General features: G+C 50.6%; 5 protein-coding genes across 8 annotated transcripts in view; 4 read left to right on the top strand and 1 right to left on the bottom strand.

Moving 5' to 3' along the window:
• Nucleotides 1–6,225: 6,225 nt before the first annotated feature.
• On the top strand, nt 6,226–9,456 carry LOC147239044 (zinc finger protein basonuclin-2). Its single transcript, XM_086198130.1, has 6 exons — nt 6,226–6,832; nt 7,168–7,337; nt 7,416–7,481; nt 7,605–7,967; nt 8,038–8,548; nt 8,758–9,456. The coding sequence occupies exons 2-6, from the start codon at nt 7,170–7,172 to the stop codon at nt 9,363–9,365; spliced, it is 1,716 nt and encodes a 571-aa protein (XP_086054256.1). The 5' UTR covers nt 6,226–6,832; nt 7,168–7,169; the 3' UTR covers nt 9,366–9,456.
• Nucleotides 9,457–12,672: 3,216 nt separating this feature from the next.
• Nucleotides 12,673–18,150, top strand: LOC147239045 (uncharacterized). Of its 3 annotated transcripts, none has more exons than XM_086198123.1 (7): nt 12,673–13,074; nt 13,509–13,581; nt 14,172–14,272; nt 14,402–14,643; nt 14,718–14,815; nt 15,544–16,631; nt 18,010–18,093. In XM_086198123.1, the coding sequence occupies exons 1-7, from the start codon at nt 12,882–12,884 to the stop codon at nt 18,018–18,020; spliced, it is 1,806 nt and encodes a 601-aa protein (XP_086054249.1). In that variant the 5' UTR covers nt 12,673–12,881; the 3' UTR covers nt 18,021–18,093. The 3 variants fall into 3 exon arrangements, with proteins under 3 accessions (XP_086054249.1, XP_086054248.1, XP_086054250.1); XM_086198124.1 differs by having other exon boundaries at nt 12,677–13,074; nt 15,544–16,043; nt 18,010–18,150; XM_086198122.1 differs by lacking the exon at nt 18,010–18,093 and having other exon boundaries at nt 12,674–13,074; nt 15,544–16,742.
• Nucleotides 17,942–25,028, bottom strand: part of LOC147239046 (uncharacterized) — a 7,091-nt gene continuing 4 nt past the window's right edge. The window contains exons 1-4 of one of the 2 annotated variants that reach the window (XM_086198128.1): nt 24,528–25,028; nt 23,027–23,282; nt 22,718–22,843; nt 17,942–22,214 (exon numbers count right to left, since the gene is read on the bottom strand). The exon at nt 24,528–25,028 is cut by the window's right edge and continues 4 nt beyond it. In XM_086198128.1, coding sequence (XP_086054254.1) covers nt 21,324–22,214; nt 22,718–22,843; nt 23,027–23,083 — 1,074 coding nt within the window. In that variant the 5' untranslated portion in view covers nt 23,084–23,282; nt 24,528–25,028 and the 3' untranslated portion in view covers nt 17,942–21,323. Of the gene's footprint in view, nt 22,215–22,717; nt 22,934–23,026; nt 23,283–24,527 lie in introns of those variants that run through there. The other variant, XM_086198127.1, reaches the window with a different exon arrangement.
• Nucleotides 18,031–19,131, top strand: LOC147239047 (uncharacterized). The gene has a single exon (XM_086198129.1). The coding sequence runs from the start codon at nt 18,031–18,033 to the stop codon at nt 18,967–18,969; it is 939 nt and encodes a 312-aa protein (XP_086054255.1). The 3' UTR covers nt 18,970–19,131.
• Nucleotides 21,587–25,028, top strand: part of LOC147239048 (uncharacterized) — a 22,661-nt gene continuing 19,219 nt past the window's right edge. The window contains exon 1 of the mRNA XM_086198126.1: nt 21,587–21,706. The gene's annotated coding sequence lies outside the window, so the exon portion shown is untranslated. The remainder of the gene's footprint in view (nt 21,707–25,028) is intronic.

Below are 25,028 nucleotides of genomic sequence, written 5' to 3' on the forward strand. Positions count from 1 at the left end.
GAAGTGACACATCAGAGCAGCGGCTGAGACGCGCTGAACCCCGCCGAGGATGAGACTCTTAATCCTGAGACAAAGAGACGCTGCGGGACACAACGCCATCCCTGACCTGCCGGGATGTAACTTCCAAATCACACATCACCGTCCCACCAAAATAAAGCAGAGACAGAAGCTGTAAACACGTAGACATGATTGTTTAACATGTTTAAACTACAGAAGCCGCAAGCTGCCACCAACACACGGCGTCCCCTCGCTGAGAACCTCCTACTTGGGAGACCCAACTTCTCTGACACTCCAAATGAGGAGATTACAAATCTGAGTGAAGCTAAGAGGTTGAAACAGGGAGATAAAGTCAAGAAACCAGCCGGAGCCAGAAGAGCCAGAGTACAAACAGAATAGATTCATGGACGTCAGCGTCCTGCTTTCTGTCCTCATCAATATTCACGCTGTTTCACTTCCAGAACTTTCATCTCGCCACGTCCTTGTTCCTGCTGTCCTACTTGTACCTGCGACAACACACACACACACACACACCCTAATCATGCACTCTCCCCAACCGCCAACTTGGACTCACAACAAAGACACAGTGTTACTCTCGGAGGCCTGCTGGGCGGGGCAATGACACAGTTCTAAAGGGGGCGGGACAAGGGACTTGGTGGAGGAGTGGGGGAGTCAGACTTTAACTAGAAAACCTTTGGCGCTCATGCTGTCATGTAAAATTCACCTGCAGCGCCACTGAAGTGCCGTTAATGTGGCGACAAATGACAGAAAAGTGACGGATCGGGAAAAGACGTCCCGCCAGTTGAGCAGAGGGACGACTGGTTTGAAAAACGGCCAACAACTGCATCTCCCAGCGTCCTTGGGCAAGACACATAAGAGAATTCTAACTAGCTAGTGTGCTAGTATTCACCACAAGTTCAAACAAAAGTTTGACCCTTACACTAGGTTTGGCTTAATTAATTCTAAGTTTGTTATTTCAAATAGTGTTGCTATCAGGACTACAAACACACCTCAACCTGACATGGCCACTTCCTGTTGGACTACAAACACACCTCATCCTGACATGATCACTTCCTGTTGGACTACAAACACACCTCACCCTGACATGATCACTTCCTGTTGGACTACAAACACACCTCATCCCTGACATGATCACTTCCTGTTGGACTACAAACACACCTCATCCTGACATGATCACTTCGGTTGGACTACAAACACACCTCACCCCTGACATGACTACTTCCTGTTGGACTACAAACACACCTCACCCTGACATGATCACTTCGGTTGGACTACAAACACACCTCACCCCTGACATGACCACTTCCTGTTGGACTACAAACACACCTCACCCTGACATGACCACTTCCTGTTGGACTACAAACACACCTCACCCTGACATGACCACTTCCTGTTGGACTACAAACACACCTCACCCTGAAAGGATTTTCTGAAACATTTACAGGAACATTATTTTAACCCAGAGACTTCAAACCCAAATGTTGGATACTCGTCAAGCTAACATTAGCCACAATGCTACATACTGTATGTCCCAGCTGGGGTCACTGCAGGTAAAAGTCCCTCTTATTGGATGATTAGTTCATAATGTTCTACTCATATTTAAATGTACATCTCAAAGAGTGTATCAGTAAAGTAGGAAAAAATACTGCAGCCATGTGAGGTGTAAATAAACACACACGTCGTGAGTGAGTGTGTGTGTGTGTGAGTGTGTAAGGCAGTTGTATGCAGCGACTCGATACTTTTGAGTCTAACTTCAGTCTTGGCATTGAGCTGTCGATCAAACGGCGTGACCTGGTTCAGTGCGCTTCCAGGAGACAGAGCCAAGGATGCAGGACACCGAGGACGGCGAGGAGGTGGTACCACCGCCATGTCTCTGCTCAGAAGTGTGCCAGTGAGCGGCGGCGATCCTATTGTCAGATTCTCTAATTAGCATGACATCAAAACAAGAAAGGGGTCCAGATCCCCTGAAGACGCCCCTCCTGTCCAACAGTCCTACCTCCGCCAGCTCACGCCGGCACCACCATTCAGGTTGCTCACCTCCGGGGACCAACAGCTCTGACGGCTCCAGTGTTCGTCTCGTGTCCTCAGCTGATCAGGAGCAGCACTCGGTGGAGTTCAGCCGCCGCCTGACTGACTCGCCGTCTGGTCAGTTTCAGGTTGATTTGACGAACTGACGGTGTCTCGATGAAGGGTGTCTTCGGTCTGAGACGCGTGGACGGAGACGTGGAGGAAAACCAAATACACACTTGAAGGCCTCGAGTTCCGGCTCGCAGCTCCTCAGCTCATTCAGTCTTTCAGCCCTCCGACTTCTTCTCTGTGGCCCCTCCGGGCCCCGCAGCTGTGAGGGGCCAGTCACCAGCCGAAGTTCTCAGTGGGGTTCCTCAGCTGGGTTCCAGTCCTCCTGGAACCAGCATTGGCCCCGAACGCCAGGACGAGTTACCGCACTGGAGCCTCCATCTTTGTGTGAACCACATGGGAGCAAATGGAGAATGTTCTCACTCCCCATCAGCCTCAGACACGCGTATCAGTCGAGTCTCCAGCAGAGGAATCAGCTCTCCAACAAGTGACCTTTGACCTCCTCATCTGGACCAGTTGGTGCAAACGCGCACCTTCATCAGCAGCACTGCTGCCTGTTTAGTTTTCTGGGTCTGTGATTTTGTTGATGCCAGACTTAAATAGAATTAAAATATTGTTTTTCAAAAATGAGAGACGAGTGCCCAATCAGAGGTTGTTGGTGCTCCATCCAATCACGCGTCTCGCAGCAGTCAAGAGGGCGGAGAGAAGAGCGGCAGCATATATGAGGAGACAGCAGGCGAAGGAGTGGAGCTGAGGAGCCCAACGACGGAGCGGCGCTGACGGGTGAGTGCTCATTCGGGAACGAACTTCAGAACATTTACATTCCCACTCATCATGACAGGCCACGCTCACAGAGACCAGGGGTACCAACATGGCTCCTCCCCACATACGAGCAGAAAGAAAGGGTTTTAGTGTAAATCCATCGGTTCAGGGTTAGGGTTTGTCTTGTCAGCTTGTAGAAGAGGAAGAAGAAGGGGCAGGAGAGGCAGGAGAGGAAGAGGCAGGAGAGGAAGAGGCAGGAGCAGGAGAGGCAGGAGAAGAAGAGGCAGGAGAAGAAGAGGCAGGAGCAGGAGAGGCAGGAGCAGGAGAGGCAGGAGCAGGAGAGGCAGAAGAAGAAGAGGCAGGAGAGGCAGAAGAAGAAGAGGCAGGAGAAGGAGAGGCAGGAGCAGGAGAGGCAGGAGAAGGAGAGGCAGGAGCAGGAGAGGCAGGAGAAGAAGAGGCAGGAGAGGAAGAGGCAGGAGAAGAAGAGGCAGAAGAAGAAGAGGCAGGAGCAGGAGAGGCAGGAGCAGGAGAGGCAGGAGCAGGAGAGGCAGGAGAAGAAGAGGCAGAAGAAGAAGAGGCAGAAGAAGAAGAGGCAGGAGAAGAAGAGGCAGGAGAAGAAGAGGCAGGAGAAGAAGAGGCAGGAGCAGGAGAGGCAGGAGCAGGAGAGGCAGGAGCAGGAGAGGCAGGAGAAGAAGAGGCAGGAGAAGAAGAGGCAGGAGAAGGAGAGGCAGGAGAAGAAGAGGCAGGAGAAGAAGAGGCAGGAGCAGGAGAGGCAGGAGAAGAAGAGGCAGGAGCAGGAGAGGCAGGAGAAGAAGAGGCAGGAGCAGGAGAGGCAGGAGAAGAAGAGGCAGGAGCAGGAGAGGCAGGAGAAGAAGAGGCAGGAGCAGGAGAGGCAGGAGAAGGAGAGGCAGGAGAAGAAGAGGCAGGAGCAGGAGAGGCAGGAGAAGAAGAGGCAGGAGCAGGAGAGGCAGGAGAAGAAGAGGCAGGAGAAGGAGAGGCAGGAGCAGGAGAGGCAGGAGAAGAAGAGGCAGGAGAAGGAGAGGCAGGAGAAGAAGAGGCAGGAGAAGGAGAGGCAGGAGCAGGAGAGGCAGGAGAAGAAGAGGCAGGAGAGGCAGAAGAAGAAGAGGCAGAAGAAGAAGAGGCAGGAGCAGGAGAGGCAGGAGAAGAAGAGGCAGGAGCAGGAGAGGCAGGAGAAGGAGAGGCAGGAGAAGAAGAGGCAGGAGCAGGAGAGGCAGGAGAAGAAGAGGCAGGAGCAGGAGAGGCAGGAGAGGCAGGAGCAGGAGAGGCAGGAGAAGGAGAGGCAGGAGCAGGAGAGGCAGGAGAAGAAGAGGCAGGAGAGGCAGGAGCAGGAGAGGCAGGAGAAGAAGAGGCAGGAGCAGGAGAGGCAGGAGAAGGAGAGGCAGGAGCAGGAGAGGCAGGAGAAGAAGAGGCAGGAGCAGGAGAGGCAGGAGCAGGAGAGGCAGGAGCAGGAGAGGCAGGAGAAGAAGAGGCAGGAGAAGGAGAGGCAGGAGCAGGAGAGGCAGGAGCAGGAGAGGCAGAAGAAGAAGAGGCAGGAGAGGCAGAAGAAGAAGTGGCAGGAGAAGGAGAGGCAGGAGCAGGAGAGGCAGAAGAAGAAGAGGCAGGAGAAGGAGAGGCAGGAGCAGGAGAGGCAGAAGAAGAAGAGGCAGGAGAAGGAGAGGCAGGAGCAGGAGAGGCAGGAGAAGGAGAGGCAGGAGAAGGAGAGGCAGGAGCAGGAGAGGCAGGAGAAGGAGAGGCAGGAGCAGGAGAGGCAGGAGCAGGAGAGGCAGGAGAAGAAGAGGCAGGAGAAGAAGAGGCAGGAGAAGGAGAGGCAGGAGCAGGAGAGGCAGGAGAAGAAGAGGCAGGAGCAGGAGAGGCAGGAGAAGAAGAGGCAGGAGCAGGAGAGGCAGGAGAAGGAGAGGCAGGAGAAGAAGAGGCAGGAGCAGGAGAGGCAGGAGAAGGAGAGGCAGGAGAAGAAGAGGCAGGAGCAGGAGAGGCAGGAGAAGAAGAGGCAGGAGCAGGAGAGGCAGGAGAAGAAGAGGCAGGAGCAGGAGAGGCAGGAGAAGGAGAGGCAGGAGAAGAAGAGGCAGGAGCAGGAGAGGCAGGAGAAGGAGAGGCAGGAGAAGAAGAGGCAGGAGCAGGAGAGGCAGGAGAAGAAGAGGCAGGAGCAGGAGAGGCAGGAGAAGAAGAGGCAGGAGCAGGAGAGGCAGGAGAAGAAGAGGCAGGAGAGGCAGGAGCAGGAGAGGCAGGAGAAGAAGAGGCAGGAGCAGGAGAGGCAGGAGAAGGAGAGGCAGGAGCAGGAGAGGCAGGAGAAGAAGAGGCAGGAGAAGGAGAGGCAGGAGCAGGAGAGGCAGGAGCAGGAGAGGCAGGAGAAGAAGAGGCAGGAGAAGGAGAGGCAGGAGAAGGAGAGGCAGGAGCAGGAGAGGCAGGAGCAGGAGAGGCAGGAGAAGAAGAGGCAGGAGAAGGAGAGGCAGGAGCAGGAGAGGCAGGAGAAGAAGAGGCAGGAGAAGAAGAGGCAGGAGAGGCAGAAGAAGAAGAGGCAGAAGAAGAAGAGGCAGGAGCAGGAGAGGCAGGAGAAGAAGAGGCAGGAGCAGGAGAGGCAGGAGAAGGAGAGGCAGGAGCAGGAGAGGCAGGAGAAGAAGAGGCAGGAGCAGGAGAGCCAGGAGCAGGAGAGGCAGGAGAAGAAGAGGCAGGAGAAGGAGAGGCAGGAGCAGGAGAGGCAGGAGCAGGAGAGGCAGAAGAAGAAGAGGCAGGAGAGGCAGAAGAAGAAGAGGCAGGAGAAGGAGAGGCAGGAGCAGGAGAGGCAGAAGAAGAAGAGGCAGGAGAAGGAGAGGCAGGAACAGGAGAGGCAGAAGAAGAAGAGGCAGGAGAAGGAGAGGCAGGAGAAGAAGAGGCAGGAGAGGCAGAAGAAGAAGAGGCAGGAGCAGGAGAGGCAGGAGAAGAAGAGGCAGGAGCAGGAGAGGCAGGAGAGGAAGAGGCAGGAGAGGCAGAAGAAGAGGCAGGAGCAGGAGAGGCAGGAGAGGAAGAGGCAGGAGCAGGAGAGGCAGGAGCAGGAGAGGCAGGAGAGGAAGAGGCAGGAGCAGGAGAGGCAGGAGCAGGAGCAGGAGAGGCAGGAGCAGGAGCAGGAGCAGGAGAGGAGAGGCAGGAGCAGGAGCAGGAGCAGACGCTCCAGTAGGATCATTCTGTGGGGTCCAGAGGACAACAAACACAATATTAATGCCTTTGCTTTTTAAAAAGACTTCGTTTCCTAAGCCGTCCTCTGGTCACCAAGCGTCAGTGTGAGTTCAGTCGTACTTCGTAGATGACAACCAGGAAATTATCTCATGATGAAAAAAGTCCTCAATTAATCGTTTGTGTGGCATTAAGAATAATTTCATATCGACCGAGTTGACTTTGGTTTTACTAATAATCTGTTTTTTTCCCACAAAGACTCGAATGTTGGCCGTGATTAGCTGACCAATCAGAGAGGTTCGGTTTGTGACAGGAGGCGGAGCTAAAACCTGCGCTTCCCTAGACATGACCATGACGCCGGACGCTGACCAGGTAGCGGCGCATGTATATGACCAGAACATCCACAGCGGTTTTGTTGTTGAACTCAGAAATGGCGGTGACGTGTCCTGATGGTTTGGCCGCTTGTCTGCACATAAAAGTATGAATTCAAAATAAATGTAGACGTAAGAGAGCAGAAATCCGTGCCGAAGCGCAGACGCTGCCAGGTTCACTGCTGCTCTGGAAATCAGGGAAACGGCTGAAGAAGGACGTGTGTCTTCTGTCCGACCGTCCCTCTGTTGTGTGAGAGGATGCTGGTGATTGTCCTGAGGTCCCGCTAACGTGTCACAGCAGTTCTAGGTTGTTCTAACGGTGTTTTCCTACCAGTCGATCCGGTGCACGGCGTCCAGCTGCGGCTGCCTCTGCTTCAAACCAGGAAGTCTTCAACTTCGGCTGTGTGATTGCTGCGGACACAGCTGGGTGCTGCACGGTAAGACACACCTCCCCCAGCGGTCTCCTCCACTCTGTGATGGATGTAGTCAGAGTCGTCACTGTCCCCCCAATGTGGCGGGTTCAACATGTCGGCTCAGGCTGAGACCATCCAGTGAGACACGGTGCTTTACGCACTGCAGATGTGTGTTCAGTCACCACGGCGACATGAAGTCAAACATTGACGTCATCACATGATGAGGAGCATCTGGGGGAAACATCTATGCACACAAACACTCACACACACAGACAAGTCATGGAGGCTTTAATGGGTCTTATTTTGAAAGGACGCTGTCCTAAAGGTGACTGACAAGTTCTCGTCTTCCGTCTCTGCAGCCATGGAGAAGCTCCACACCCACTCTCCCTCCAGCTGCAGCCCAGTGGAGGTGGCCCTTCCTGGGCTCGTGTTTGACCTGAGCTCCCTGGTTCTTTATGGAGCTCACGCCATCCCAGTTCGTCTGAAGATCCTTCTGGACCGCCTCTTCAGTGTCCTGAGCCCTGAGCAGGTCCAGCTGTCCTGCCCACAGAGGACATATTTCATTCATGTTGATAAATAACAATTAATAATGGACTGTCTTCTTCAGGTGGGACACATCCTGCAGGCACTGGGCTGGACCCTAACTGACTACATCAGAGGATACATGCTGCAGGTAAATGCTCGCCGCTGTACATGCTAACAGCTGATGCTGATGGATGATGCTAGCAGATGATGCTAGGTCCTGTGAGTGTAGTGCCATTTTCTCCAGAACTAATGGACCTGTCTTTGTCCCCAGATCACCAGTGGGGTGGCGCTGGACCGCTGGTTGATGGTGACCCCTGAGGAAGAGCTGTTCATACTCAAACAGTTCCTTCGCTTTGGCGAGACACGACCTATCGTGGAGCTGATGACAATTCAGTGCAAGGCAGCTGTCAATCACCTCGCCGGTCCAGACACGAGTATCTTCATGGAGAGGACTGGGCGGATGGTGGATACGGTCCAGAGCGTGCAGGGGGAGTCGCGTCTCGGAGTGTTCCAGTTTAAGAAAAAGGATTCAGCTGAGAGCGTAAGCCGACATTTTGAAAACCTTCCAGGTGGACTATCTTTGCTCCTCCCATTCCACTTCCCAAGCTCCGCCTTCAGCTGTTTTCCCATCAAGGTAACATCTCCTGTCCTGTCTGGATCTCCTAGATTTGTGTTTGTTGTCTAAACTTCTTTTCTTTCATCAGGACTTTGTTCCCTCCAGCAAGTTTACACAATTTCTATGGAAGTCAAGTGGGACAAACCAGACTGAGCCCGACAGGGGGGACAGGACCAGAGAGGAAGACCTCCCTCCAACCTTGCATCACTCCAGTGAGATGGCTTTGAAAATCAAGGCGGACCCTGACAAAGCAGCTCCAGCTCCATGGCCTCAGATTTGCCAGTTCCCAGGCAACCAGGAGAGGACCTCGTCATTCCCTCCATCCTTAAACTCCTCCCTTATCTCTTCGTCTTCTCACCATCCGTCGGTGTCCTCGCCACCAAAGATTTCCCAAAAGTTGCCAGGTTCCTCTTCCTCCTCTCCGTGCTCCCTCAGTCCCCTTCCATCCTTTTCCTCCTTCCTCTGTCCTCTTCCTCCTCCCTCCTTTTCCTCGTCCCTCCATCCTCTTCCCTCCTCCCTCTGTTCTCTGTCTTCCTCTTCAGGTGGTCGGAAGGGGCGGGTGTGCTGTGGGGTTTGTGGGAAAAGCTTCTATGACAAAGGTACATTCATCATTCTTGGGTTCCACATGGTTCTATTTGAGGTTCTCTGGAGTTCTCTAGTCTTGGGTTTTATGAACTTGCCTCATTGTAGACAGAGGAATGTAGATTCAGGCTTTACAGGGCCGAAGTGTAGTCAAGGGAACCTCGCCGCCATGTTGGATCTGATCGTCAGGGGCTCCGTCGGGGGACCCTTGTCTTTTGTGTTTCAGGAACACTGAAGATCCACTACAACGCCGTCCACCTGAAGATCAAACACCGCTGCACGGTGATGGGCTGTACCATGGTCTTTAGCTCGCTGCGCAGTCGAAATCGCCACAGTGCCAATCCAAACCCACGGCTTCACACAGGCGCCAACAGAGACGTCCAGAGACCATCAGCCCTGGAGACACGGGAGGACAAACACGTCTTTAAAGACACATGTAAGTGCCGGGTAATAGAGGACGCCCGGCAACCACAAGCACACACGTCTTTGGACGTTTGCAAAGGCTCAACACCCCCATGTGCTGCTGACAGGAGCCCACCTCCATCCCAGGCGCCGCCCTGTCCTCAGCTCCCCCCGGCTCACACTGCTTCCTGCCCTGACCCTTCCTTCATTTCTGAGAATTTTCACACGGATCGAAGGACACCCTCTCCCCTCGCTGGCCACACCCCCATCACCAAACACAAGCAGGCCCCTACCATCCCGCTGGCCAATCAGCAGTGGTGGTGGGAGTCAGGTGACCCTGCGCCAAAAAAGAAACCCAGGAAGTCAAGCATGCCGGTGAAGATAGAGCGAGAGAAGGAGGACGGGGGGAATGAGGAGGAGGAGGAGGGGTGAGGGTTCTGATTCTGAACACAAAAGTTTCTATTCACAAGAAAAGCTGGAAATGGACCACAGATCAGTTCTTCGGTGCATCAGCCCCCCCCCCCCCCCGACCTGTCCGTCAAGAACCTTTTGATGTTGAAAGCAGGAATTTTCAAATGTCTTTTACTTCTACATTTTCACTTCCCGCCAAATAAAAGAGTTCAGCACAAGGCTGCGTGGTGTGTTTGGGGTCCGTTCCTGGAGAACCGTTCTAGATAGAACCGGCATCATCGCTGCTGACCTCGTGATTCGGGTCGTAGTTCTGCTGCCAACTACCGCATCAAATCACTGGAGACCAGCAAGAAACACCTGAAGCAGCACAGTGAGCCGGAGTCTCCCCAGGAGGGGAACGGTGAGTCCGGGCCAGGGACGAGCCTGGTGACACACACACGTGTGTGTGTGTGTGTGTGTGTGTGTACTCTGACCTCTGGCTCAAACCAGGCTAAGCAAAGGTGGTGGCCTTTAGTCTGAAGTATTGTTACTTAATAAAAGGTTCATTCTAGTAGTTTTGATATTATCTTCCTTCAGGGAAACATTTGAAAAATGATCACAATGTCATTTTAACTTTAATGTTATCAGTTAAGCACCAATCAAACATTTTCTGGAAACATTTTTTTCTGGAGGAAAATTCAAGCAGCGTGGCTCAGAGGTAGAGCGGCCATCATGCACCGGGGTCGCCGGTTTGATCCCCACTTCCCCCTTCAAATAAAAATAAAGATGTCAGAACAAAATATACAAGACAACCTACGTACAACATAATGGACTGGATGATGATGGAGGGATGATGGAGGGATGATGAAGGAGGGATGATGGAGGAGGGATGATGGAGGGATGATGATGGTGGTGATGATGATGATGGAGGGATGAAGGAGGGATGATGAAGGAGGGATGATGGAGGGATGATGATGGTGGTGATGATGATGATGATGGTGATGATGATGATGATGATGATGATGATGATGGATGATGATGATGATGGATGATGGATGGATGATGATGGTGATGATGGTGGTGATGATGGTGATGATGATGATGATGATGGTGATGATGATGATGATGATGATGATGATGATGGATGATGATGATGATGGATGATGGATGGATGATGGTGATGATGATGATGATGGTGATGATGGTGATGATGATGATGATGATGATGATGATGGATGATGGATGGATGATGGTGATGATGATGATGATGGTGATGATGATGATGATGATGATGATGATGATGGATGATGATGATGATGGATGATGGATGGATGATGATGGTGATGATGGTGGTGATGATGGTGATGATGATGATGATGGTGATGATGATGATGATGATGATGATGATGATGGATGATGATGATGATGGATGATGGATGATGGATGGATGATGGTGATGATGATGATGATGGTGATGATGATGATGATGATGATGGATGATGGATGATGATGGATGATGGATGGATGATGGTGATGATGATGATGATGGTGATGATGATGATGATGATGATGATGATGATGGATGATGGATGGATGATGGTGATGGTGATGATGATGATGATGGTGATGATGGTGATGATGATGATGATGATGATGATGATGATGGATGATGGATGGATGATGATGATGATGGTGATGATGATGATGATGATGATGATGATGATGGATGATGATGGATGATGGATGATGGATGGATGATGGTGATGATGATGATGATGATGATGATGGATGATGGATGGATGATGGTGATGGTGATGATGATGATGATGATGATGGTGATGATGATGATGATGATGATGATGGATGATGGATGGATGATGGTGATGGTGATGATGATGATGATGATGATGATGATGATGATGATGATGGCGATGATGATGATGGTGATGATGGTGATGATGATGATGATGGATGATGATGATGATGGATGATGATGATGATGATGGTGATGATGATGATGATGGTGATGATGATGATGATGATGATGATGATGGTGATGATGATGATGATGGTGATGATGATGATGGATGATGATGATGATGGATGATGATGATGATGATGATGATGATGGTGATGATGATGATGATGGTGATGATGATGATGATGATGATGGATGATGATGATGATGATGGCGATGATGATGATGATGATGGTGATGATGGTGATGATGATGGTGATGATGATGATGATGATGATGATGGTGATGATGATGATGATGATGATGGATGGATGATGGATGATGATGATGATGATGATGATGGTGATGATGATGATGATGATGGTGATGATGATGATGATGGTGATGATGATGATGATGATGATGGATGATGATGATGATGATGGCGATGATGATGATGATGATGGCGATGATGGTGATGATGATGGTGATGATGATGATGATGATGATGATGGTGATGATGATGATGATGATGATGGATGGATGATGGATGATGATGATGATGATGATGATGGTGATGATGATGATGATGATGATGGATGATGATGATGATGGTGATGATGATGATGGATGATGATGATGATGGATGATGATGATGATGATGGCGATGATGATGGTGATGATGGTGATGATGATGGTGATGATGATGATGATGATGATGGTGATGATGATGATGATGATGATGGATGGATGATGGATGATGATGATGATGATGGATGATGATGATGATGATGATGATGATGGTGATGATGATGATGATGATGATGGATGATGATGATGATGATGGCGATGATGATGATGATGATGGTGATGATGGTGATGATGATGATGGTGATGATGATGGATGATGATGATGATGGATGATGATGATGATGATGATGATGATGATGATGATGATGGAGATGATGATGATGATGATGATGGATGATGATGATGATGATGATGATGATGGTGATGATGATGATGATGATGATGGTGATGATGATGATGATGATGATGGATGATGGATGATGATGATGATGATGGTGATGATGATGATGATGATGATGGATGGATGGGAACTCAGGCCCCAGAGTGAAGCTCTCTTCGGTCACCATGGTAACCGGGTCGTTGGTTCAACGAGTCCCGCTCTGTAAACATGTAAAATGACTGGTTCCAAAAATGCTATGCTAGCTTTAACCCCAAGAATTACAAAACATACAGTTGCTTCCAGGAACTACAGTCAACGAAGTTTGGTTTGATCTTTGTGTCCCAGCCGAGCGTGTAAAGACATCCGTGTGTTCACCGCTAGCTTTCTGTTAGTCCTCGCTCGTGTGGAGAAAAGAGGAAAACCACGAGTGACTCCAGTTATTGGTTTGTGTTTGTGTCCTTGGTTTACGAGTAGCGGCCAAGGGTCGAGGAACGACTGACCGAGTTCCGGTCCCCACTCGGAAGACATTTCTAAACGGAAGCGGAAGTGTTCGATCAGAGCAACGTCAACAAAGTACGGTTGGCCATAGACGAGTTGGTCCGGAGCGGCTGCGGTCACACATCGGAGGGAAATGGCCAAAGCGGAAGTGGTGAGCGTGTTCGGGACCGACAGGCTCGCCGCCGCCTCGCGGGAGATCCTGGCGGTGGTGGAGCGGCTGGTGGCCGCCTACGAGGAGGAGGCAGCGGGCTTCAGGCTGGAGATCGAGCGGCAGAGGAGGCAGCTGGAGCTCCTACCGCCGCCGCGGCCCGCAGCCACCGAAGGCGGTTGGTTGTTGTTGTTTTTTTTTTTTAATCTCATGTTCATTTGATTGTGTGGGCCAGGGTCATGTGACTGTGTATTAATGTGCAGGCACAAGCTTACATGCTTCACGTGTCCAAACCAGCACAGTGACGGTTATCGACCGGACACATCCCTGGAAATGTGGCGTTTATTTGATTGAGTGTGAAACGGTGCCTGACGTCATCATTACTGAACAGCTCGGTCGTCGGGAGCTTAGCATTAGCATTAGCGTTTGTAGTGGAGCTCGGTGTTCATCCATCAGCACCCAACACAACCAGGATTGAGGTGCTCTTAGTCATCCGTAACCGACGCGGCAGAAGCCAGGACACACGGCAGGAACTGACCTGGTCATTTTCAAAATAAAAGCCTTTTGAGGGCCCTTTACTGAGAGAAAAAGTGAACTTCTGTCTTTACCCAGATCCTGATTGCAGCAGGAGCCTCAACGATGAAGAGGAAATCCTGGAAGACTCGGATCACCCAACACAATCGAGGTTTGTGCTCTTGAACGCCAGTAGCTAATAGCTAACTAGCAAGAAACAGGAAATGAAACTGCTGTCATTCATTTGATCGCTCTATAACCTGATAGTTTCAGGTGTGGTGCTGCTTGTGTCACCTTGATGACTCCTAATTTTGACAAATAAATCATTTTGTTTCTCACAATTTTTCTTTGATTTTTGCTTTTTAAACCTAAAATCCCTGTCACAGTGATTTCATGGAAATGAACAGATGTCTCTGATCATCTCAGTCTCTTTAAAGGGTTTTATTTTAACCCAAATGGGTAAAAGAAGCGTAGCTGCTAATCCCAGTTGGGCCACAGAAGCTCACAGCTTCCAAAATTAAATAAATGTCAAATACTTTCAGACATAAAGTGTTTGTCTTGAATATTAACATTGAAATTTTTGTGTAAGTGAGACTTTAAAGAATCAGAATGAGTTCATCAATTTGTCTGAGGATGCGATGCTGCTGGTGTAGGCTCGTCCAGCAGAGGGCGCTCTTCCACACCTCCATGTCGTCATCTGCCTCCACATTACATCTAGAAATAAACATTTGGATCCACAGTGATTCTGATCTTCTCTCCCAGAGCTCAGCCCACCAGACCTCCGATCAGCCAACCGCAAACCCACGTCGACCTCAGGCTCCGCCTCCTGGAGGACTCTCAGACTGACGTGCTATCGAAGAACGGTAAATGTAAATTGTGACACAGGGGAACTACTCCCTCCCCACATAACGGCGCCTTCTACAGGTTAAAGGCCACACTGCACGCAGTTGAACCTGCAGGTCCAGGCTGTTGACCCTCCTTTGTCCTCTCAGTGTTTCAGAAGTGTCCCGTCCAGGAGCTGCAGTGTCCTCGCAGCCTACAGGAGCCCGACTTCCTGTGCCTGCTCAGGTCCACCTTCCCTCAGCTGGCTGGAGGCCACAATGACAAACCGTTTGTGGTCCTTACGTCTGACAAGAGACGGCGCCTGCGGCCTCTGAAGCTGGAGAGGCTGACACCTGAGGAGATCGACAGGCACTGCGGGGGGGCCAGGTCAACGCTCTACATCAAGCTGAAGGTAGTTGGACCTTTCGTCCCGCTGAAAGCTGGCGTCTCCCTCTTGAAGATATTGATGGTGGTTGATGTTTCCAGGACCGTCGGGGCGGGATTCCTCCTCCTCAGAACCAGAGCCAAGATTCTCCTTCCTCTGCTGCCACGGTGACGTGCGGTGATGCCGGGCCTCCAACCAGGTAATGGCTTCAGGCTGCAGAGCCCCGATCAGAGCTTAGCTGTAAACCAGGCAGGTCCATTTGCTGTGGTCTCGCTGCCAGCGTGCTGAATGGCTAGCTAGCATGCTACAGCTACCTGCACAGATTCTGCTGATCTTCATTGACTCCTCAAGTTGTTCCAAGGAAAGAAAAAAAAGAAAACACATGAGAGCGAATGTTCAACAGCAGCAAGAAACATCCTGCGCTGCTCCATCTGTCAGCTCACCTGCATGCTGCCTTCACTCTGGAGCGCCGCTAGCCCATATCCAACCCTGTACTGATGTGACATCAGCTAGATGGGTCTGGACTGACGTGTTGGTGTGTGTGCTGTGCTAGCAATAGAGTTAGCCTTTAGTAGCAGTGTGTGAACAGCAGAGTTAGACAGTAGCGCCGCCATCGTCCCCAGCAGTGTGTTGAACAGCTGTTCTGTTGTCACATGTTGATGTCGCTGCACTTGAGCGCTGCTGATGCTCATCGCACACATGCTGACACTGGCGTCTCATCTACGGCTGGTGTCGGTGTCGCCTAACTGCCGGGAACACTTCACTCCCATCTTTGTTGTACAAAAACTTACTCTCAAACAAAATGAGCGCTGCTTCTCAGCGATGAATTTTACCTGGAGATCTCAGAGCCATGGCAGGTAGAACCTCGTATTGATGTCCTGTCGCACTCCAGGTTTCTTTTTTAACGTCTCCGTTTGATTCCCGCAGCGTCACTCTGTCCAGCAGCTCAGTGCCACAGCTAGAAGTCACCGTGGAAACAGAGATATCGCAGGATGCCAGCGAGGAGCGTGAGGAGGTGGCCGACGGTGACTGGAAACCTGACAGCGAGGAGCCGAGCGAGTCGAAGGAGCAAACAAAGAGACGATCGAGGTTGAGGAGGACGAGTGGCGACGCTCGGCGCTGTAAAGCCTGCGGTGCTCTGCCCCAATCAGACACTGCCTTTGTCAAACACATATGGACTCATGCGGATGACCATGGCCATGTGTGCGGCGTGTGTGGAGAGACTGCGAACGTGTTGGGGGATCATCTTCAGAACTGCCACAAAACCAACGATTGCCACATTTGTGGCGAAGAGTTCCTCACTGTGTCCGGCCTGGATGAGCACGTGGCGGCGCACTCTGGCGAGAAAACTCACAAATGTACCATCTGCCATGAGGTGTTTGCATTGACGGCATCATTGGAGATTCATAAGCGGAACCATGAGACAGGTAAACGGCACAAATGTTACAGCTGCCATAAAGTGTTTGTCTTGAAGGAGGAACTTCGAGCTCACCGGCTGACGCACACCAACAGGAAGTCATACCTGTGCGGTGTGTGTGGGAAGTCCCTCAGCACCCACCGGTCTTTATCCCGGCACAAGATGACGCACTCCAGCGAGAGACCGCACTGCTGCCAGGTCTGTGGGCGCTGCTTCAAACTCATCGGGACACTAAAGCAGCACGAGAAAATCCACCGTCCGCGCGAGCGCACGTTCCTCTGTGACGTCTGCTGCAAGATGTTCCTGACCAGCAAGCAGCTGCATGTGCACATGCGCCAGCACACCAATGAGAAACCCTTCCACTGTGGCCAGTGTGGCAAAGGCTTCACCACCAAGGGTCCGCTGACCGCTCACATGCGTGTCCACACTGGTGAGACACCGTACCACTGTCCGGTCTGTGGCTGGTCCTTCAAACGCAAGATCCACCTGGACAATCACATGACCGTCCACTCGGGGCTCAAACCCTTCGTATGTGGCATCTGCGGGAAAGCTTGTGCTCGCAAAACTTACCTGACGGTGCACATGAGAACGCACAACGGTGAGCGACCGTACAAGTGTGACGTCTGTGACAAAGACTTTACGCAGAGTCACTGTTTGAAGACACACATGAAGAGTCACCAGGTGGGCGGAGCCACCACCTGACACAACAGAAACTTGCACGTTGTTCCTGAATGGGCTGACATTGCTAAGACGTCTCATTGGCGGAACCATATCGATCCCCTCAGGGTTCTAATTTTCTCCTGTTAGCAACAACAAATAAGTGAAGCACCAAATATTTCAGTGCAAGCAGCTGTCCTTCGTCGAACTAACACGTCTGATGTCACCACGCTGTTAACGTGCATGTTAACGTTAATTCCATGTTCAGATGCGTGACGCAGTTTTCTGTTCGGTATCGTCTCGCCATTCTTTATTAGGGTTCAGCTCAAACGGAGGTGTCGGGCAGGTGTTCTGGGTCACATGACTGATTTGAATAAGCAGCCACTTCACGAGTCATTTGAAACCGGCTTTAGTAGATGGATGATGACAGGACTTCACCTGGCACACCAAGGACAGATTGATTGACTGGTGGTCAACAACACACAAGACTGAGCGTTTGGTCCCATGAGGCTGGAGCCTCGGACGCAGACAGTAGCTGAGCAGGTGCGTGTTGAGACGGCAGTGTCTTCGACACCGTCAGGTGGAATCGCATCAAAGTTTGTCGAGAATCTTCATGACAAAATCAGTCAATGTTGTGTAGTTAGCTGAATTGTAAATGGATTCTTTTTTACAAGGCGCCTTTCTAGCATAGGTGGAGTCGAGGGGTGTTGAGCTGCTTCAAGACGGGACACAGGCGCCAGGGGAAGTGCGAGCTAAAAATTGGGGAAGCTGTCATTTTTAAGGTGTCTTCATCTCTTCGGTTATGGCCCAGTTCCTTACCAACCTCAGCTGGGATGTAAGAGCTGATGCTTTTATATGCAATAAATTTGGGAATCGCTACATTAAGTGTCGACTACGCAGATGATGTAGGGTCACAGGCTGCTACCAAAGCTAGCCTGTGTCCAATCCAAGCTAAAATGATTATCTCGTCGTGTTTTTGGATGGAGGGTTTTAACTTGGTTGTTCAGGAAGACGATAATAGCATGTGGGTCGACGCAGCAGATTACACACCAAATAGTCAACAAAGTCCCTAAAATTCTCTGAGTGTTAGTCAAATTTTAGTTTAGTAAACATTTATTGGAGTAATTTCTTCAACATACTCTTGACATGTTAACACATTGTCCATGACATGATTGACACTCGTGGCTAATGTTCACCTGGGTCTGGGAATGTTCCCTGCTCGCTGCGATGTAGCTACTTTGTGTCTCTGTTAGTCGTCTTCCATGACCAGTGTGTCAATGCTAGCTGCTGTTAGCTAACAGCCCCGTCTCTCCTTTCAGGCCTCCGTTGACTGTAGCGTCATGTCTATCAACTCCTCCTTACCCTCCAACTCCTCTGTCAATGTTGGACTTCTACCCAGCTTCAGCTCAGGGGTCAGTATATTCTTGGGCATGGCTGTCAACATTGTCAAAGTGCTGGTCCTCTTCCCTGCCTGTGTCCTCGTCCTCTACACAAGCTATCAAAGATGGCGGCGGCGGTGCTCCTCCATGCTGGCGAGCCACTCAGACATCTTCACCCTCCACTTGGTTGTCATGGAGCTTATCTGGGTGGTGGCCTGCATCTGTTTCTACTGGGGCATCACTGCTAATGTCCCCAAACTGGTGATGGTGGGCTCTTCTGTTTCCTCCATCACCTTTAGTGGAGAGACCTTGTTCCACCTCCTGTCCTGCGGGGAACGCTACCTGGCCGTTCTTCATCCAGTCACCTACCGGGCTTTAAGGTCTGCTCGTGGTGCCAGAATCAGGAACACCTGCATCACCGGGGTTTGGCTGCTGTGCTGTGGTGTTCTGTATCTTTCAGCCCAGTCCTATCCAGTGTTACCTATGGTCTCAGTCTTCTGCATTCTGGCCATCGCCTTTCTGGCCAACTCCTTCTTCAGCCTGTCGGTTCTCTCTGCTCTGATTCGTCAAGGTCCGGGCGAAGGAGGCATGACCAAGGCGGAAGGCAACCGCTCAAAGAAACGAGCGATCCTAATGGTCCTGTCAATTCTGGGAACGCTTTGGCTGTGGGTTGGAGGAATGGCTTTTTGTGTGCTGATGGGGGGGCTCCTGCAGGTACTGAGCAACACCACTACCTGCCTGTTGATGGCTTGCTTGTCCTGGTGCAACATTCCCATCAGCTTGGAGTTGCCTTTGCTTTACCTGCACAGGGGGGGGGGCGGGGGGCAGTACGCTGCCCCCTCAGCAATGGATGGACACAGTGGAAGAAACGCATGTTCTCAGAAATGTGGGTCAGTTTGATTCCACGTGCAAAGCTGTCCTGAGGTGACGTGTTCTTGTTTTGGGACGTTTGGGAGCTGATGACATCACTGTGTTTGAATATTGTTTGTACTGCATTTGTATGATGTAAATGTGATCATGATTTATTCTTGGAAGTCTGAATAAACACAGTCACTTGAGAATGTGCTTGTGTAGTGAGTCCTGACAAACACACCGTGGGCCCACGCCAACTTTGTAATATACAAATGGGCTGAGTGTTGGTGCCAGAAATGTGAGCAGCAACAATCAGAAGCTGAGGGCAGTCATCAGGTGGATGTGGGCGTCGTCTACTCAGAGGTGCAGACGCATGCTTGTCTGATAATGGAAGCGCGTCGGCTGCGTGAGCTTCGAGCTCAGGGCTCCGTCACAAACCCTGCACCACTCAGCTTGAAAACGACCTGCTCTCACTAAGATTCTGATGTGAAGCAGGTAGTGTGTGTACCGTCTTATTTTAGCATGGTAGCAGGATGGTTGCCGTGATGTCATTAGTTTTACAAATATTAGCTCATTAGACTGTTCTCCTGGGGGGTGAGGATCTAGTTGTTTAGAACTGTCCAAAAGTTTTACAAAGTAATACATCTATGAAACAACGAGCCAAATGCTGTGGCACAAACAAGCTAACCCTAACTGATCTATAGCAGAGTGTCATCTGCATATCGGTCGAGTCCATTGGCCTGTGGAAGAACTCAGACGGGGAAGAAGACGGAGAACCAAACTGCTGAGGAGGCAGAGCCACATTGGTGACATCACCAAACCCAGGAACAAACCAAGTCTCAGACATTAACCAGCAACAAATGAGTCGTGGACTTGACTCTGAGTCACCTGGGCTGTGGTACCTATTAGGTGCTGGATCGTGGTAACCTGGACTTGTCTAGTTTTCCTGAAGACAATGTGCCTCTCAGAAGCGTTTTGGATGACAAGAAAAACGTCTTCACAAAAACAACAGTTGACCATCATGTGTTACTGCCACTGGCAGCCATGTTCTGGTGTGCTGAGAATACCTGGGAGACCACTGGATAATTCTAAACCCTGTGCCCAGTGACCTGTACAAGGACCATCAATCATGCTAAAGATACCAAACTTCAAACATCTTTAACGAAGTAAAAGGATCAGTTTCCTGGTTCGAATGAACTCCTGTTTCATGTTAAAAATTCTGGGTTCGCCTGCAGCTTCTGACCGCGTTCCTCCTTCAATGTGGCCAAAGAAAACATACCCAGACACTTGTCATGTTTATTTCATTGATTCATGTTAATCACAAATCCTTATGCAATGAATACAAGTGTGTGGTACTCCAGAGGAGGCACATACACTGAATGTAATGAGGTGGATTTACAGTTATTCTGGTGTCAAGTTTGGATTTTCTAGATGACCAAACTAATGTCTCGTTTGTCTGTGCGGACATCTAGGAACGGTAACTATGTTCAGGGAACGCCCCCAGGAGAAAAACAGGTGGGAGGATGTGAGGCATTCCCCCTGGAACCCTTCAGGGAAAGCGTTAGCCTCTTACTCACCCTTAGCCCGTTAGCTCATTTCTACTAGCACACAGTCCAGAATCCCTCCAGAATCTGCACAAGTTACTAAAGGCAAAACCTGGACTGACAATAAATGGAAGATCCAGGAGGTTCTACAGAAGGACTCAGGTGGTTTTGTTTGGTTTCAGACATACGAAGCGCGGTGTTAGCGTAGCTTTGTCACTCTTCAAATCAATCGGGACCTTTCTACAGCAAACTTTCTGGTTGAGAACAGAAAATGCCCAGCTGTTGTCATCAATGGTTTTATCTCTGTCTTATATTTAGCTGTTTTTTCAAATCAGGATGTTTCAGTCTGTTCTAAATTTACAGGAAAAAACAAATCAAATGCGTTTATTGTGATTCTGGTTTAACAAATCTGCACTACTGTTTCTATGACTGATATTTCATGTTCAACCTTCTGTTATTTCATTCAGGGTTAGTTAATTCCTCCCCTCTGAGTTCATCTAAATAAGAGAGCTGATCCCACACATTCTCAGTAGTGGAGAACCAGAGGTGTTCTAGTTAGTCAGTTCTATCTCCAGTCTAAGGGTTAGTGAATCACTGGTCATCGACTGGATTAAGCAGACCTGGATTATTACTAGACGACCTGAAGAGTTTGTACCAGATGGAGGGTCCAGCTGTTGTTAGCATCAGTCTCTGTTAGCTTCAAGCTAAATATACATGGCTGGTTCTTCCTGCATTCTGGAGTCACTAAGAAGTAGTCCAAAAGGGAAAACATCTTAGTGAGCTCAAGGCTCCTATTGGTGAGTACTTAGAAGGTACTAGTACAGGTTTGGGTGAAGTATCACTTCCATTATGCTTGTGTCACCAGACTCTTTCCTCTGGTTTGGTGTTCCGGCTACATGCTAGACGAGTGTTGCGGTGCAGGAACAGCAGAGGGAGAACCAGGCTGCTGGGCAGGATGAACCATATCCCAAAATCTATCACCCAACATAAATCTTCCAATGGCAACCACACTGCAAAGTACGTGCTGACGCAGACCAGCAGCGCGCCAAACCTCAACAACAGAACTCCTGCTATCAACGTGACCGCGTAGAAAGCTCTCCGCTTCGATTGGTCGGCGTTGTGCCCAGCAACCTCCCCTGGCCTGGGGTGTCTGAGAACATGGAGAACCGAGAGGCAGCAGGGACATATCACAACGATAGCCGCAGCGTTGCAGCAGAGGAACGGAGTGAGGGGAAACTCAGGTAAGTAGGAATGAGTGACGCCAATCCATCCACAACACAGGAGCCACACACACGCCATGCAGATGTTCCTGAGGCGCACGCCAGTGGGCTCTCGCACCCGCATGTAGTTGACGGGATGAGCAGCGGCCAGATACAGCTCCACGCAGGTCAGGGTGTGAACGGTAGCCTGTCCTGGGAAAATGATGTTGAATATCAAGACTCCCAACATGGATACCTCCTCACTCCCTGCAAAGTAGCCCAGGCAGTAGAGGGCGGCTCCAAACATGCCCGCCATTTCCACAACGATCATGTGACAGGTGAAGATGTCTGAGTGGCTGATTGTGTGCTGCCGTCGCCATCGCCGCAAACTCACATGGAGGATGAAGATGTAGAGGGGTAAGAGGAGGACGTTGGCACAGGTGTACGCAACATAGAGGGCAATGCTAGCCACCGAGTTCTGACACGCTATGTAGAAGTTGAGGTGGTGGGGCGTCACATTGAGGTCAGAGGTCAAGTTGACGGTCATGACCTGAAGAAAACACACAGGAAGGATTAGAAGATTAACCACGTGTTCAGTTAATGAACCAGACATTCATCACTGTGAAGGTGAGGGGAGTCCCCCCAAATCAATGACATCACCGCCAAACAGGAAGTTGTGTTACATCCAGATGACATGATTTCAGGAAGATTGAGTGAGGAGTGAGCAGAGACTCGCTGGGTCATGGGGTCACACTCCTGCAGCTGCGTGTGGGAAAGACGCGTTTGCATGTTGCAAAACCACAAACGATCAGCTGATGAAGGGTAGTTTGGGTTTCCTGTGGAAAGGGATCATGTTATGCTAGGCCTGGGTTAGCCTAGCTGGTCCTGGCTCACCAGGCGAATACTGTCACAACCTCAACGTTATCGAATGATGACCTCTTTGATTTGTTTCAGAAAACAAAACCAATTCATAAGAAAATGGTGTTGGCATGGTTTGGTCCGCTAACATAGCATTCTTAAACTCTGGGATTGTCTCTGGATTGACGGACAAACCTCAGAGAACGCCAGCAGTCGCTCCCGCTGACCAGGACATCGACAACCTTGTAGCCCGGAGTTCAACCAGAAGACCATGTACTGACGCCTCTCTTCGGTCAGGAGGACAGGAAGATTGCAACCAGACTGAAAAAGGACACATTTGATGGAACAGCAGGAACAAATGGATTCTAAACAGAATCCCTGGTGAAGTGGCCGCAGTCCAAAACTCATTGGTAGAACATCCTGCAGCACAAAGAAAGCTAGAACTCACGGAAACAGCTGAGGTGGTAAACAGAGTAATGTGCATAAGAGAAGTCCCGCTCTCACCTCAGAGACACGCAGCACAGCGGTGAAGATGGAGGACAACGATACAGAGCCGAGCATCTATGCCGTGGCGACCACTGTCGAGCCACGGACCACCAAGGCTGGCGTCTGAGACCAGCAGCTGCGAGGGACGGCTCGCTCTCGGCCCGTCTCCGTAGATGGAAGATACGTCGCAGCTACTTTGCATGATGCAAAAACAACGTGCACTGTGTTGCTGTTGGTGTTGTTTCCATGGAGACTCGTGTGTGCTGGGGAGGACCTGGAGGACAAGATGAGGGTTGTCATTCTGAGCCCATTCAATCAGATCAAGACAAAATGTGTCACAGGAAACACAACGTCCATGAAAACAGGACCACAGGAATAAACCAGTAACCACATCTCTGTGACCACATCAGATCCACCTGTAACACCAGACCGGTGGGTGTTGGAGGTTCAGTTCTACATCAGATCCACCTGTAACACCAGACCGGTGGGTGTTGGAGGTTCAGTTCTACATCAGATCCACCAGTAAACACCAGACTGGTGGGTGTTGGAGGTCCAGTTCTACATCAGATCCACCAGTAAACACCAGACTGGTGGATGGTGGAGGTTCAGTTCTACATCAGATCCACCAGTAAACACCAGACCGGTGGGTGTTGGAGGTCCAGTTCTCCATCAGATCCACCAGTAAACACCAGACCGGTGGATGTTGGAGGTTCAGTTCTCCATCAGATCCACCAGTAAACACCAGACCGGTGGATGTTGGAGGTTCAGTTCTACATCAGATCCACCAGTAAACACCAGACTGGTGGGTGTTGGAGGTCCAGTTCTACATCAGATCCACCAGTAAACACCAGACTGGTGGATGGTGGAGGTTCAGTTCTACATCAGATCCACCAGTAAACACCAGACTGGTGGGTGTTGGAGGTCCAGTTCTCCATCAGATCCACCAGTAAACACCAGACCGGTGGATGTTGGAGGTTCAGTTCTACATCAGATCCACCTGTAAACACCAGACCGGTGGATGGTGGAGGTGCAGTTCTACATCAGATCCACCAGTAAACACCAGACCGGTGGGTGTTGGAGGTTCAGTTCTACATCAGATCCACCAGTAACACCAGACCGGTGGATGGTGGAGGTTCAGGTCTACATCAGATCCACCAGTAACACCAGACCGGTGGATGGTGGAGGTTCAGTTCTACATCAGATCCACCAGTAAACACCAGACCGGTGGGTTTTCGAGGTTCAGTTCTACATCAGATCCACCAGTAAACACCAGACTGGTGGGTGTTGGAGGTCCAGTTCTACCTCAGATCCACCAGAAAACACCAGACTGGTGGATGGTGGAGGTTCAGTTCTACATCAGATCCACCAGAAAACACCAGACTGGTGGATGGTGGAGGTTCAGGTCTACATCAGATCCACCAGAAAACACCAGACCGGTGGAGAAGCTGAGAAGCACGATACAAACTAATCACGTTGACGTGACTCTCCCGTGAAGTCAGGACGCAGTGACGCGACAAACCTGAAGGTGGCAGTAATCCCGTGACGACGGAAGCGGGAATGGAGGAACTGAGACGGACCGGAAGTGTTTCTTCACGGACGCTGTTCACACACGGACCAGTGCACCTTGAACTTGCAGCAAGTTGTCGACTTTTCTCGCCGTCAGTAAATGTCTCGAAGATGTCTACCTTTCCGCTATTAATCCGCGTCGCGCCGCCAGTCGTCACGCGGTTGTCGCGCGGCAGAAGCGCAGAGAAGCGCGTCAGTTTGACCTGGACGCACTTTCGCACTTTAGCTCACTCACGGAGCGCAGCAGGCCATCAGAACCGGCCAGGTACCAGGTGTTTCACGAGTTCTAGCAGGAAAGAGCCCGTTCGGATCGGCTGCGCCTCCGGGTTCTGGGGGGACACCGCCACGTCAGGTACCGCAACTAGTCTTAGCCTCATCATGCTACACAGCTAGCACATGTGTAGACTATCCTCTAGAGGGGTTCACAACTAACCACACAGCTACGTCATGAAAA

This window comes from Aulostomus chinensis, chromosome 24 (genome assembly GCF_037954235.1).
Source record: "Aulostomus chinensis isolate RoL2024-O1b breed Wild chromosome 24, RoL_Achi_v1.0, whole genome shotgun sequence".
NCBI classification, from domain to species: domain Eukaryota; kingdom Metazoa; phylum Chordata; class Actinopteri; order Syngnathiformes; family Aulostomidae; genus Aulostomus; species Aulostomus chinensis.

Bases quoted from the DNA above. Each gene is read 5' to 3' on its own strand.
- LOC147239045 (XM_086198122.1), top strand. From the start codon at position 12,882: ATGGCCAAAGCGGAAGTGGTGAGCGTGTTCGGGACCGACAGGCTCGCC. The intron at 13,075-13,508 runs GTTGGTTGTTGT...GTCTTTACCCAG, and splicing joins GCCCGCAGCCACCGAAGGCG to ATCCTGATTGCAGCAGGAGC. The intron at 13,582-14,171 runs GTTTGTGCTCTT...CTTCTCTCCCAG, and splicing joins GATCACCCAACACAATCGAG to AGCTCAGCCCACCAGACCTC.
- LOC147239044 (XM_086198130.1), top strand. From the start codon at position 7,170: ATGGAGAAGCTCCACACCCACTCTCCCTCCAGCTGCAGCCCAGTGGAG. The intron at 7,338-7,415 runs GTCCAGCTGTCC...TGTCTTCTTCAG, and splicing joins GTGTCCTGAGCCCTGAGCAG to GTGGGACACATCCTGCAGGC. The intron at 7,482-7,604 runs GTAAATGCTCGC...CTTTGTCCCCAG, and splicing joins TCAGAGGATACATGCTGCAG to ATCACCAGTGGGGTGGCGCT.
- LOC147239047 (XM_086198129.1), top strand. From the start codon at position 18,031: ATGTCTATCAACTCCTCCTTACCCTCCAACTCCTCTGTCAATGTTGGA.